At 41.7% G+C, this 14616-nt stretch overlaps 5 protein-coding genes across 5 annotated transcripts; 3 read left to right on the top strand and 2 right to left on the bottom strand.

Annotated features, from left to right (window-relative positions):
* Positions 1 to 156: 156 nt before the first annotated feature.
* Positions 157 to 591, top strand: CBG25323 (the record flags this gene model as incomplete). Its single annotated transcript, XM_045236122.1, has 3 exons — positions 157 to 284; positions 333 to 418; positions 470 to 591. 3 exons carry the CDS (start codon positions 157 to 159, stop codon positions 589 to 591), a joined length of 336 nt encoding a protein of 111 aa, XP_045098768.1.
* A 1326-nt stretch (positions 592 to 1917) lies between these two features.
* Positions 1918 to 3418, bottom strand: CBG08253 (the record flags this gene model as incomplete). Its single annotated transcript, XM_002639875.1, has 6 exons — positions 1918 to 2168; positions 2216 to 2484; positions 2535 to 2754; positions 2802 to 3081; positions 3137 to 3308; positions 3351 to 3418. 6 exons carry the CDS (start codon positions 3416 to 3418, stop codon positions 1918 to 1920), a joined length of 1260 nt encoding a protein of 419 aa, XP_002639921.1.
* An 87-nt stretch (positions 3419 to 3505) lies between these two features.
* On the top strand, positions 3506 to 4412 carry Cbr-glb-26 (the record flags this gene model as incomplete). The annotated part of the gene is made up of 4 exons (XM_045236107.1): positions 3506 to 3592; positions 3662 to 3830; positions 3892 to 3986; positions 4032 to 4412. 4 exons carry the CDS (start codon positions 3506 to 3508, stop codon positions 4410 to 4412), a joined length of 732 nt encoding a protein of 243 aa, XP_045093726.1.
* Positions 4413 to 4549: 137 nt separating this feature from the next.
* CBG08251 lies at positions 4550 to 5744 on the bottom strand (the record flags this gene model as incomplete). Its single annotated transcript, XM_045236100.1, has 5 exons — positions 4550 to 4555; positions 4593 to 4952; positions 5001 to 5408; positions 5454 to 5557; positions 5603 to 5744. 5 exons carry the CDS (start codon positions 5742 to 5744, stop codon positions 4550 to 4552), a joined length of 1020 nt encoding a protein of 339 aa, XP_045093725.1.
* A 1155-nt stretch (positions 5745 to 6899) lies between these two features.
* Positions 6900 to 14381, top strand: Cbr-nmy-2 (the record flags this gene model as incomplete). The annotated part of the gene is given in 12 exon segments (XM_045236095.1): positions 6900 to 6944; positions 6990 to 7340; positions 7873 to 8093; positions 8142 to 10623; positions 10674 to 10746; positions 10902 to 11079; positions 11127 to 11373; positions 11418 to 11576; positions 11879 to 12067; positions 12116 to 12814; positions 12825 to 13713; positions 13759 to 14381. 12 exon segments carry the CDS (start codon positions 6900 to 6902, stop codon positions 14379 to 14381), a joined length of 6156 nt encoding a protein of 2051 aa, XP_045093724.1.
* Between the last annotated feature and the right edge of the window lie 235 nt (positions 14382 to 14616).

The raw sequence follows: 14616 nt of genomic DNA, 5'->3' as shown, positions 1-14616 counted from the left end.
CCCCGGTTTTTTCCCCGATTTTTTTCCCCGGAATTTGCGGGGTCTCCGCATAGAAAATTTGTGAAAGCAAGTGCGCTCTGGTAAAATATCGCGCCAATTTTGAATTTTGAATTTCAGAGAAATTTTTCCAAATCGATTTTTCTTGAATTCTGGTTAATGCTGAAACATGTTGAAGTTCAGCAAAAATATCTTAACAATGGTTTAGTACTGGCTATATTTCAAAATTTTACAGATTGTCAATCTCATTTGAATATTCACATGCAGATTAAGTTGATTCCTACTCCGTAAGTTTTCAGCTGCCTGAACAATCATGATTAAAATGAGAAATTCAGTGATGGAATTACTGAGTGGATGGCTATTGAGCTGCATGGAATGATTTCTCCCCAGGAGGGTAGTAGCTTCGATGGCAAAACTCTAGGTTGGTTTTTGAAGTTCTGGTTTTCAAATTGAAATTGTCATTATATTGAAGGTACGATATGCTGGGGCGATCGCAACAACGTTTACATGATTATTGGGAACCAAACACTTGAAGGAAAGGTAAATATTTATCGTCTTGTAGTTTTGTTTTCAATGAATCATGACTTTTACTAGATATCCAAAACTGATCGACCACTGCTGGTGATTCAAAGAAGTGGCGATAAAAATCAGGATTGCGGAGAGAAAAATGCGACAGTTAAAGCTGTGATCAGAAAGAAGATCGTTTTCAAAACACGCCCTAGACCATTGGTTTTGTCGACAGCCATATAAATACTCACAAGGGAACCATGTTTAGCCTTCATCTCAGAGTTTTTTCTAAATTTGCTCATTTATAGTTTCGAATACGGGCTTCTCATGGTGTATTTGGTTGTCTGCACAAATTTCTAGAAGTCGAGAAAATTCCATCTGAAATTATGCTGTTTTTTGGTCTCCTCCTTCCCTTCAACTTTCCCCCTTTCCTCTATACATTTTCCACTGTGAAAAAAGCGAGCAACAGTGGCCAAGTAGATAGTGGTGATGAATAGTAATCACAAGTTTGGGGTTCGATTCCGTCACTGTCCATTTTCTTCTTTTCTTTGATGTTGGAGGAATGCTTTGAACTTTTCGAAAATCAAAACTATGTTTGCTCTATTATTTCAGTAGGAAAAAAGCTCGAAAAAGATAATTTCTGAAAAATTCTTGAAGCACTGCTGAAAAGCCTTATCCACTCAAAATGTCAGTCGAAATCCCCCTATTTGATCATATTGGTTGCGGAACTGTTATAAATCAGTCAAGAAGTATGTAAATCTATGTTTTCACAATATTTGAGTGCTATTGGGTGATTTTCGAAGGACTACGATTCATTGGAGTTTTGGAAGAAATCACTTATTTCGGATTTCAAAACGGATATAGGCTACAGAATCTTGTGAAAAGACTCATTTTATCATTTTTATGCGTTTAGAATTCATTTTAGCACATTTAAAAAATTTTCGAAAAATTGAAAAGGAAAACCCATGGCAAAAAATTTTTCAAACAATTTTTTTTTTGAAAAATGAGGAAACTTTGTCAGATTGTAGAGAAACCTTTAAAATTGTGATTGACACTCAAACAATGCCAAAAAACTCCCATTAACCTTTTCAAAAACTCACTCCAAAAGTGAGAAATTAGTACTGAGATCACTTAAAAAGCCCATAACTCGACTTCTAGAAATTTGTGCAGAAAACCAAATACATCAAAAGAAAGCCCGTATTTGAAACTATAAATGAGCAAATTTAGAAAAAATTCTGAGATGAAGGCTAAACATGGTTCCCTTGTCAGCAAAAGAACTCGTGATTTAATCACAATTTGTCTTCATATTACTTGTAAAATGAATTTCGATCTTTGGTTGAAATAATTTAAATTATAAAACTAATTTTGACATGCAATGGTAAATACACAAGTTGAGATGTTACAGGAGGGAGATCAATAAAATGCAAAGTCCATTTTGGTTTTCTTCGTAAGTGTGTCGCTATATTCCAAATCGATTTGTCGTCGAGAGTAAACGAAAATCATGTCCATCACAAGATTAATTAAAGCCACATTGTAGACAATAGTGGCTCCGAAAAAGAAGTTTGCGTTCCCACTTGAGCTAACCATCCACATGTGCCACATGACAGGCATCAGTGCAATAGTTGTGATTATTGCGCCACCGATGAGAAGAGTGTATCGGAAGTCTGGAAATTAATTTTTTAGATTCCGATTTTTTTAGTCAGACACTAACGTTTCTTATACTCTTCGAGTAATGGCAGAATGGCCAAAACGAAGGACACTTGATTGAGTGTTGGATATGGGAAGAAGATGGAAACGAGCAGTCCGATGATAGTGAAATGAAGAACGGGGTCTCTCCGGATCATGATAGTGATTGGGATGGGCATAAAGAAGTAAAGGATTACAAATGAATTCGTGTAGAATGAACGGAAATGTTCAAAGATCTGAACGAAAAAGTACCAGTAGAGACCGACATTGGGTTGAATGCTGGTAAACTTCAATCTGGAAAAAAAAACTAAATATCGTTTAGAATTAAAAAATAAAAACTATACATTGAGGTATAGGTTGGTTCCACAAAGTTCAGACTATTTCCATTCAGAAGGAAATTAAGCGCGAAGAAGGTTGTAGCACTAAATATCGAAAGAGCCACTAGCGACAGAAATTTGAATAGCGAGCCATTTGCCCGGAAAGCGAGGCATGATATGAGGATAAACGGGAATATTGTGAATGACGACCAAGCTCCGATGAGAAGAGCACAGACTGCAGGACGATCTGAAAAATGAGACGTAGTTCCATTTTCATATATTTAATAGAAAAACCTGAAACGAGAAAGAAAAATATAGCAGCGAACACAAAGTTTTGAACCACAGTGAGAGACAGAATCCCAGTAGATATGATAGCAATGGGATTGTAGGCGTATAGACTGAACACTAGCTTCCCGATGTTCCGATCATCTCTTCCGTGAACCGATTTCCAGACTTTTTGCGCAGACTGAGCTGCTATCCACGCTGTAGAAATATCCAGAAGAATCCACAGAGGAGCCAAAAGGACTGGGGATGTCTTGAGAAGGTATCGAACTACGTAGAGAGTTAGGGGTAACTGAAAATGACAAAATATAAAGTGACAAATTCTGAATTTTAATGACAGCTCATACAAAGTGCATATTCTTGGTTTCGAATGGATCTAACCCATCGTCAAGCATTGCAATTCCGTCCTTCACGCGCTCGAACGAATATACGGTGGATGTGAACTCAACGCGTTCTTCGAAGTAATCCGAATAAGCGAAACTTGCTGCTCGAACTGCAATCGCCGCCGAAACGGAAAGCCTGGAAAATTGTTCATCTCCCCCGCAAATTTTTTAAGCTCACAATAAATTGAATGACGATGAATCGCCCTCATCTTTTCGATTTGTTTGTACTTCCTTGCTTTCAACCATGTGTGCTTCCTGAAATATTCCTCTCAATGAGAAGCAGATTTCGATTCTTGTCGACGAGGCGCCAGTGCTAGCAACGCTCATTCCCAGATGGGCTCTTCTAATTCTTCTCCCACTCCTCCTACGCCGAGGAAGAAGGTAGAAGGCAAGAAAAACGACATTTTGAATTCTTATCAGGTAATTGTGAGTTATTTTAAACCCTCAATTTGTTTTGAAGAAGCACATTAGTCAATTTTCATTCTTTAGAAGTCAATCCTCAGAAACGCATGGAGGCACATGAGTCAGAAAGGGCCATCAAACTGTGGAAGTACGATTACGAGAAGAATGATGGCTCGAAAAAGTACGATTGGGGACGTTCTCGATAGATCAACTCTTGACTATCATAATATACAGATTGTTGAGTTTTTACAAAAAGGTGAGAGAAAAGTTCACATTTAAACGATCGGGATCAAAGATGGTAGTAGTAGTAGTTTCAGTGATGCAAAGTCTAGATGAACCGGACAAAATATCAAAAATGTGTCAAGAAATCGGTCAGTTACACGCGAAATATAGGAGAAGTAAGGGAATGAAGGTGAGAACAAAGAAAACCAAGGAAAACAAAATTCAATGAATACAGATCGATTATTGGGACAAGTTAGGCGAGGCAATTACAGAGACGATTCGAGAATATCAAGGATGGAAAATCCACCGTGAGAGTCTTCGTGCAGCGACTGTTCTCGTTTCCTATGTCGTGGACCAATTAAGATTTGGTGGGAGAGAGAAAGAGAGAGAGAGAGAGAGAGAGAGAGAGAGAGAGAGAGAGAGAGAGAGAGAGAGAGAGAGAGAGAGAGAGAGAGAGAGAAAGAGAGAGAGAGAGAGAGAGAGAGAGAGAGAGAGAGAGAGAGGGAGAGAGATGTGGAAGACGGACGTATATTATGTTTATGTAATTACAGGTTATTCACGAGGATTACATGTTCAAGGATCAAGAGATACGAAAGAGGAGGAGGATGAAGAGTGATTATTCGAGCCGAGGACGCTTTCGTTCTTGACCGTCCATGAGTTCCTCTCTAAACTGTTTAATGTCGTCCTCTGTGATCAAATTTCCTTCTTCTGCTTTCTTGTTGACAAATTCTGTGAACTTTCTTTTGAACTCGTTCAATCCTAAACATGAATATTTTTAAAACTGCTTTGGATATACTTTTATGATACCTTCATAAAATACACGAGCACCGTCCATTCCCACTTCCTTCACAAGCTCTCTCATTTCTTCCCCTTCAGTTTTCTGTTCTGAAGCAACTTTCTTCCTCGCTTCGTCTTCGAAGGTGGCCATATCATCTTCATCGTCGAGCAAGAATTCACAGTCAGCCAAATCGTATACACGCGTACAACCGGAGCACTTGCACAATCTCTCGCGGAAATGCGAAACCATTATTGACATATTTGCGAGTTCTTCCGGTACAATGAGTTGTTCTAAAGTCATTTTCGAGTGACAGAATACATCTTTCCCTTCTGGAATATGAGCTACAAATGGAATTTTCTTGACGCAACCAGCACATATCTGAAATTCGGAATTTAATTGATTGAAGCTTTTAAAATAATTGTTTACCGCAGCTGCTGGTTCTTTTTCTTCAGGCTCATGCTCTGTTTCATATCTGATCGATTTGCTTGGAGTATGACTATCATGGTACCAGTCTTCACAAATTTCGCATTGATAAAGTTCGAAACCATGAGCATCATCAGGGTAGTAGGCATCACAAGTGCAGAATTTACCATGATAGTTGTGGTTGTAAACGTTGAACTCATTTTCCTTTGGCTTCTCTTCGTACAGAGTACACTTTTTCTCGGAGCCAAACTTTGGATTGCCACAGTCGCAGCGAAATTTTCGTTTTGTGTACAGCTCGACAATATCGTGTCCATCATGACAGTTCAAGGAGCATCCATAGCAAACTCCGGCCATCTGTGGTGCTGGTGTACACGTGATGCATGCGAAAACCGTCTGTCGAGGTTTGTAACCCTAAAACGGAATCAAATCTTATCGGGTACAATTGAAAAGACTCACCTCCGGGAAGGTACAAACATTAGGGTCTTGAGCGCCGAAGAGTAGATCCGCAGTCTCTTGCATTTCCTGGAGGCTTTCCAGTACTTCCTCGACAGTCACTGATTCTGTAAACGGCAAAAATAATCGTTCAAAACTAATATTATACTTACCTTTAACTTCAAGGATTTGTTCCCCATCGGCTGCAATGCTTTCAGCAAATGGAGCAACAATCTGCTCAGAAGTTGGAGATGTCATCGGCTCCGAAGTTGCGGCTGGAATCGGATCTGACTTTTTCTCTCCGTTGTTTTCCATTTCTGAAATAAATTTCAACTGGAAAGTTTAAAAAAATGAACGCTTTGCCAAGAATGTGTCAAAAAGAAAAAAAACCGAAACCATGTGAGGTCCGCATGTTGGCGGCAAAGTGTACTATTCGAATTGTACACTCTTACGCATAATTGCACAATGTTCCCAGAGGGCTGCTGCGCGCGCCAATTTCAAATCGACCTACGAGTTTCTGCTCCCTGTTTTGTGGCGCCAATAATTTAAACCTATTTTTGTCGAACCAGAAACTGTGTTTGGTGCAATTTTGAGTCATTGGCGTCGGCGGCTTCTTTTTGTGAGACATTCTGAGCTTCTTTCGTTCTCTTTCAACAGCGCTCATTCGCCGCACGCCTAGTTTGAATGGGTATTCGTTTGCATTTCGCCCCGCGTCGCCGGCGAATCTTCCTTTACTTTTAAATGCTAAGGGTTGCGAAATTCATCGGAACGATACAGAATTTGGTTGGTTCCCACACGGTCGATTTAGATTCACAGGTGCTTTGAATAGCATTATCAATGCGAATCGGAGAACGCGACAAGTAGAGACGCGAGGAAAGGGTCTTGGGTCTCACAGAGAAGAAGACAGCTGGAACATCTGCGCTGTCATTAGCTTTAATTGTTCTTTCTGTCCCCATTTGGTGAGCGGCTGTATGTGGCCACACACCATTTTCCTTAAAATGCGCTAGCAATCCTTGACTAAAATTTATCTAGGACGTGTACTTCACACATTCTTTAGCGTGGTTCCCACCTATCTTTCCACTAGCTTCTGTCGGTTGTTTCCTGTAGCTATTTAGAAGAAATCTACTAGTGCGTAGGCTGAAAAGAGGTAGGGTTGTAGATGAACTTTGTACGCTGTTAATAGATGTGGGCGGAAATCGAAAAACTGCAAAAAAAAGGGAACACTAAAAGTTTTTGGGCGGAAAGCGACGAATTTCAGTGCACCACATGATCTGCTCCAGAGCAGTTCTGAGTTTATGCGGGATTTTTGTAGCGTTGATTATATTTCAGCAAATATCTGCTCAGTGAGCCTCCCTCATTTATATCTCGTCACCTCCTTTCTTGTAACTCAGGATCTGCTGATCTAGTCAGTATTTTCATTATTTATTTGAATTTTACAGCAAATTGTATATAGCAACTGCTCTGAAGGTAATGATGACATCTCGAGCGAAAAACGATGAAATCGACCTGTTGCGGGTGAGTTTTGTATTTTAAAGTATCCCGAAAATGGTTAATTTTCAGGCCAAGACAGACTACCTCAACCCGTCGATTTCGGCTGATTGGGCGAAGAAAAAACTGATGTGGGTGCCGAGCGAGAAAGATGGATTCGCGCTGGGAGCCGTCATCGGAAACCCACACCCAGACGGTACCATTGACATCGAGTTGATGGAGACTGGCGAACGGCAACGTGTTTCTTCTGATGACTGTCAGAAGCCGAACCCTCCAAAGTACGAGAAGTGTGAGGATATGTCAATGTTGACCTGTCTCAATGAAGCATCGGTTTTGCACAATCTAAAACAACGATACTTCTCCAATCTTTACTATGTGCGTTTCATCTCAATTTTCTTTTACTATCTCATTCTGAGCCCGTATGCAAGAATGTAGGAAATCATTTCCTGAAAGTCTGAAAATTTTTTTGAGTGAGAATTTTGCAGAAAATGACTTAGAACTCTGGAAAATATTTTCTGACTAATTGGAAATCGTTTTCCATTTTCTTGCATACGGCATCCAATCCTCGTCAGGCCGGTTATCGTCATCTAGGGAACTAGATGACGCTTATCTAAGCCTAAGCATAGTTGCTGTGCACCGCACTCATTTTGCATTGCTCAGTATACTACCAACTTGTGGGGAACCGGCTCAAATGAAGAGAACGGTATTTAAACGGAATTTTTGTCTGCGGACCGCTCCTTATTTATGGGCATTCCCGGAGAAAATTGTGTGGTACCGTTCACAGGAACAGGATTTCATTTATCTTCATTTATTGGCCTTTTATCAGGCGAGGTATAAAAAACTTGCAAAGCGTTGTATCTATCTCGTGATCCCACTGGTATCATCTCAGAACAAGGACTAGAGATCGCAGCCCTCTGCGACAATTATCAATATAATCAATTAGGGAATTATAAAGATGAGGGAAAAACTAAATTTGCAAAGTGTTTTTCAGACATACTCTGGACTTTTCTGTGTCGTCATCAACCCATACAAACGCATTCCAATTTACACCGACTCAATCGCCGAGCAGTTCAAGGGGAAGAAGAGAAAAGAAATGCCACCTCACGTATTCGCCGTCACCGAAGAAGCCTATCGCAGTATGCTTCAAGAACGAGATGATCAATCTATTCTGTGCACGTATGGAAATTAAAATTGATTCTGATTCTGATAACAAACATTTTTCAGAGGAGAATCAGGAGCTGGAAAAACGGAAAACACCAAAAAGGTCATTCAGTACTTGGCATATGTAGCCAATCGGAATATGTTGAAAAACCGAAAGACTTCAACTGATTTGGATATCTCAACGAACAGAGTGATGGGACAACTCGAAGAACAGCTTCTCCAAGCAAATCCAATTCTCGAAGCTTTCGGAAACAGCAAAACGGTCAAAAACGACAACTCCAGTCGTTTCGGAAAGTTTATTCGTGTTCATTTCGACGGTACAGGATGCATTTCTGGTGCCAACATTGAGTTCTATCTTCTCGAGAAATCCCGTGTGTTGAGACAGGCGCCAAACGAGAGATCCTTCCATATTTTCTATCAATTACTGAAAGGCCTCCCGAAGTCACAAAGAGATCAATTTCTCCTGGAAGATAGCTTATCCAAGTACAAGTATTTGACGCACGGAGACAGTAAGCTGGCTGGTGTCGATGACGGAGCAGAGATGAAGGAAACACTGAATGCTATGTCAATTATGGGACTGAATGATGAGGAAATAACTGGAATTCTTCGTGTTGTTTCGGCTGTTATGTTGTTCGGAAATCTTGAATTCTCCCAAGAGAATAAAAACAACGACCAAGCAACTCTACTCAACGATGCTGTTGCTCAGAAGATTGCTGCTCTCCTCGGAGTGAATGTCACTGAATTGATGCGTGCATTCTTGAAGCCAAAAATCAAGGTTCAACGAGATATGGTTCATCGTTCACAAAGTGTTGATCAAGTCAATTTCGCTGTTGGGGCTATCGCCAAGGCTTCCTACGAAAGACTGTTCAGATGGCTTGTTCATCGTCTCAACAAATCATTGGGTTGGACTCGCCAACAATTGTCAAGGTCATCGGTTTACTCGATATGGGGTTTCGAAATTTTGAAACCCACTCATTCGAACAATGGTGCATCAATTCCACGAACGAGAACCTTCAACAGTTATTCAACAATACAATGGTCATTCGTGACCAGCAGGGAATATCTTGATGAAGGCCTTGAATGGAAATTCGTGGATTTCGGTCTAAATCTACAGCCCACGATTGATTTGATTGACAAGCCGATGGGACTCATGTCAACACTTGATGATGTTTGTCTTTTCCCACAAGGAAATGATCAATCCTTTGTTCAACGTCTCAACGACACCCATTCGCAACATCCAAAGTATGTCGTCCCTGAAATCCGTTCAAGAAGTGACTTTGCGGTTGTTCACTACGCAGGAAGAGTTGATTATCAGGCTAGTGGCTGGCGTGTGAAGAACATGGATCCTCTCAACGAAAACGTTATTGATGTACTAAAAGCGGCTAAAGAGAGTATCATTCTCGATATGTGGAAGGATATTGCAGACGTCTGCAGTCTCTCCGCTGCTGATAGTGGTTCCGATACTGGAGTCTTTGGATCAAGAATGCCCAAGAAGGGAATGTTCCGGACAGTGTCTCAACTCTATAAGGAACAACTCACTCGCCTTATGAGTACTCTCAATAACACAAATCCTCATTTTGTTCGTTGCATCATCCCTAACCATGAGAAGAAACACGGGGTTCTGAATGCTCATCTTGTTCTTGATCAGCTCAGGTGCAATGGAGTTCTTGAAGGAATTCGTATATGCCGTCAAGGATTCCCGACTCGTCTGCCATTCCATGAATTCCGTCAACGCTACGAAAAGCTTCTGGCGAACGATGTCATTCCAGCAGGATTCATGGATGGAAAAGAAGCCGTTCGTCGAATCATCCAGTTTCTTGAAGTTGACGATAACCTTTTCCGTATTGGTCAATCTAAGATTTTCTTCCGAGCTGGAGTTGTCGCAGAGTTCGAGGAAATGCGCGATCAAAAGCTTTCTGCTCTAATTGAGTCATTCCAAGCTCAGTGCCGCGGATGGCTTGGTCGACGCATCATGGTTCGTAGACGTGAACAGGAGGTAGCCATCAAGATTCTCCAGCGGAACGGACTAGCGTGGATGAGATTGAGAGAGTGGCAATGGTGGAGACTTTTGACTAAGGTTAAACCGCTCCTTGAAGTTACAAACAAGGACGAGTTAATCGCGGAGAAGGAACAAGAACTTCGAGTGACGTCTGAACGCCTGCGCCGATCAGAAGTGTTCATCGCTGATTGCAAGCAACAGATGGAGAAGATTGATGAGGAGCGTATTCTTCTGAAGACGAGACTAGATGCAGAATCTTCTGAACGAGCAGAAATGTTTGAGGAGCGATCTAGAATTGCTGCTCGCAAAATCGAGTTGGAAGGCTTGCTGGATGATGTTTCAAAACGATTGGAAGCTGAAGAGCAGAAGGCGAAGAAGGCAGAAGTGGAGACACGTAGATTGACTGAGATGGTTAAGCATCTCGAGGAAAATCTGGAAGATGAGGAGAGGAGCCGACAAAAGCTGCTGCTTGAGAAGAACTCAATTGAATCAAGACTGAAAGAGCTTGAAGCACAGGGAGTTGAACTGGAAGATTCTGGAAACAAGGTCGGAATTTGTTATTGAATATCAAAAATGTTTTATATTTTTTGTTTCAGTTGACCAAAGAAAAGAAGCTTCTGGAAGAACGATGCGAAGATCTTTCTTCTCGGCTCATTGATGAGACTGAGCGTGCAAAACAGCTGATGAAAGCGAAGACTCGATTGGAGGCGACCATTGCAGAGACAACCGATGAACTTGAAAAGAAGAATAATCTGAATCAACGCATCGAATATCCTTAAGATGCTGCATTAATTTTTAGTATATTTTATGCATTTATAAGTTAGTATTTATTTCTATTTTCAGGGAAAAGCATCTCCGTCAACAAGCTGAAAACGCTCGTCGTGCAGCTGACGTTCTTCTTCGTGAAGAACAAGAGGCTTGTCTCGAGAAAACTCGAAAGGCTGAAGAGCTGACTGCCCAACTGATGCGCAAAGAAACAGAGTTGTCTCAAATCAGCATGAAGTAAGTATTGGGTATAATTGGTAGTATACCGAATATCCTTCTTCTAGGAACGACGAAGAATTGGCCATACGTCAACAATTGGAGCGCGAGATTCGAGAAATCCGTGCTCAATGCGATGATGCTGTGGAGGAATTAAACAAGGAGAAGGCTGCTCGTCAAAAAGCTGAAAAAGCTCGCAGAGATATGGCTGAAGAGTTGGAATCTTACAAGGCAGAACTTGAAGAATCTAATGATAAGACTAACCTCCAATCTCAACTCAAAGCCAAACGAGATGAAGAGTACGCACACTTGCAGGTACGGTATCAATCTCGGAATTAAGTATCAATTCATAATTATAGAGACAACTGGAAGATACTCTGAAGACTTCAGATGAAGCAGTTGAAGAGATCAAGGCGCAAAGTCAGAAGAAGATTGAAGAACTCAATGAGACGATTGATCAGTTGAAACGTCAGAAAATTTCGGTATTTGCTTTTTGTCTTATTACCTATTTACTCACCGTGGGGAAGTAGGAGGAGGAGAAGTTCTAAGGAAGACCCGAGAGAATCTTGCGGGTCTTCATGCTCGAATTCCAACTGAATAGTCATATCTTCTTTTGCTTTCGCTTTTTTCAATGTCCGATGTTCATAATTGCTGTTGTCGCGCGCGTCGACACTGATTAGCAGTGTTTCGTCGGCACTGATTAGCAGTGTACCCCTTTTTTGTTTGATCGCGATCCCCTCCCTCACTCCGTTCACATAGTTTGGGTGTCAATTAAACCGTTTATTGATTCATTCATAATATTCGTTGCCCGGATTTACAGGCTGATAAGGCGAAGTCATCGGCTGAGTCTGAGAACGAGAACATCCGGGCCGAGTTATCGAACGTGGCATCAGCTCGTCAAGACGCTGAAAAGAAGCGGAAGACGGCTGAGGCAACTTTGATGGAGAAGGATCACAAGATGCGTGAGATGCAGTCGAACCTCGAAGATCTTATGGCCAAGTTGTCCAAGGTAAAACTGGTTCTGAGTTTACTATTTATCAAAAGTCTTTGTTTGTAGATGAACAACGAATTAGAGAACATTCAAAAAGCGAAGAGTGCAGAGGAAACTCTGAATTCAAATCTTCTCAAGAAAAACGCTTCTCTCGACATGCAACTCTCCGAACTCACGGAAGCGTCAGAGGAAGATCGACGAACTAAAGTCAACTTGAACAATAAGATCCGTCAGCTTGAAGAAGATTTGGCTATCGCCATTGAAGCAAAAGAAGACGCACTTGCTGCCCAAGAGAAGATTGATAAGGAAGCTAGAGATCTGAAACTGCAACTTGCTGAAGCTAAAAAGAAGCTGGACGAAGAAAACAGAGAAGTGATGGAAGAGATGCGTAAAAAAAAAGAAAAGGAGTTGTTGGCTGAAAAAGAACGAGCCGATAGTGCCGAACAAGCAAGAGACAAGGCCGAACGAGCGAAGAAGAAGGCTCTCCAAGAAGCTGAGGACGTGCAGAAGGAGTACAGCGATATGATGGCAGCAACTAGAGAGATGGAGAGAAAGCAGCGGAAGCATGAGCAGCAACTTACCGATGAGAAGAACAACACTTTGTTGGCTGTGCAGGAGAGAGATATGGCTCAGCAAATGATACGTGATGCGGAGACCAAGGCACTTGTGTTGTCTAATGAATTGTCTGAGAAAAAGGATTTAATTGAACTGTTGGAGAAGGACAAGAGAATGCTGAAGTTGGAGATTGATAATTTGGTAAGATCAGTTTTAGTAGCAATATTTCATAAAACTTTTTCAGGCCTCAAACAAAGATGATGCTGGAAAGAACGTTTACGAACTCGAAAAGACTAAACGACGTCTTGACGAGGAGTTAAACCGTGCTGAACAGCAAATTATCGAGTTGGAGGATGCACTTCAGATTGCCGAAGATGCTAGAAGTAGAGTCGAAGTTAACATGCAAGCTCTAAAAGCTGAGTTTGAAAGACAGTTGGCTGCCAGAGAGGAAGACGAAGAAGACCGCAAGAAAGGACTTGCCGCCAAAATCAGAAACCTCACCGAAGAACTTGAATCGGAACAAAGATCTCGTCAAAACGCTGTTGCTAACAAGAAGAAGTTCGAGTTGCAAGTCAGCGAGTTGACGGAGAAAAATGAAGCAGCATTCCGTCAAATCGAGGACCTTACTCGCCAACTCCGCAAAGCTCAGCTGAGCTGCAAGGATTTCCAGCTTGACGCATCAGAAGCTCGTGCTGCACTTGATGACGCCGTTTCAGCTCAACGAGATGCCGAGAAGCGTGCTCGTGCTTCTGAAGACGAGATAAAGAGACTCATGGCTGATGTTCAGGCAGTCACTTCTTCAAAGCGCAAGGCTGAAGCTGAACGTGATGAATTGATTGAAGAGGTTGCAACCCTGCGTGCTTCATCGTTCAGTAATGAGGAAAAGAGGCGCTTGGAAGCCAAGGTCGTCGACCTGGAAGATCAACTTGACGAGGAGGTTTCAGCTAACGAACTTGCTCAGGAGAAAGTTCGTAAAGCTCAGCAACAGTTGGAACAAATGACAGCCGATCTTGCGATGGAGAGAAGCGTTTGTGAGAGAAACGAATCCGACAGAATCGGTTTGGAAAGAGCTAATCGTGATTTGAAGCAACAGTTGCTAGATGCCGAAAGTATGTTTTTACGCTAACGTTTCTAATTATTCTTCCAAATTTCAGACACCGCTGTCGCTCGTCTCCGTACTCAAATCAATGTCGCTGAAGCAAAGGTCGCCAACCTGGAGCAACAACTTGCCGTTGAAGAGCAAGACAAAATGAGACAAGGTAGAACTTTGAGACGAATGGAAACCAAGATGGCTGAGATGCAACAAATGCTCGAAGAGGAGAGAAGACAGAGTGAGACTAACCGTCAAGCAGCAGAGCGGCAGAACACAAGAATACGTCAACTTCGTACTCAACTGGAAGATGCTGAAGCAGAGCGAGACCGTCTTGTCAAAAAGGTAAATGAGGAGCGTAGAAGAGCAGATGATGTCACTGATCTCAATGAAACACTCACAAAAGATGTTACTCTGATGAGACAGCGAGAGACAGCTGCTCGCAGAACACCTGGACTAATGAGCCATCGTGAATCCAGAAGATTCGGAAGCAATTCTAGTCTTGCTAGAGGTGAGAATTTCGAATTCTGTATGAGTAGTTCATTAAAATTAAATTCAGATGAATTTCGCGGTTCTGCTCTGACCAATGAGATGTCTCCATCAGATCGCCCAGCTTCAAGATTAACCTCTGGAACTGGTTCCCAAGTTGGTAACCTCGACGAGGATCGCGATTCTGTTCGCAACTAATTTCTCATTCCGTTTCATTCCAATGTTCCTTTTGTTTGATTGACTTACCGATTGTATTTCTCCCATACATATGTTATTAGACTATCCATTCCCCCTCTTGACCAACAATATTCCCCCTGAATTCCCTGCTTTAATATTATTCGTCGTGTTTTGTATTTTGCACAATATCACTTGTGGCTTTCTTCTTCTTCCATGCCCACCACCATCTCCTCAACTTCATAATGTATTCGTGTTT

The sequence above is a fragment of the Caenorhabditis briggsae genome, assembly GCF_000004555.2.
Source record: "Caenorhabditis briggsae complete genome, chrI, whole genome shotgun sequence".
NCBI classification, from domain to species: domain Eukaryota; kingdom Metazoa; phylum Nematoda; class Chromadorea; order Rhabditida; family Rhabditidae; genus Caenorhabditis; species Caenorhabditis briggsae.
The sequence above is the reverse complement of the archived record's forward strand: the minus strand, read 5'-3'. Positions and strand labels throughout refer to the sequence as shown.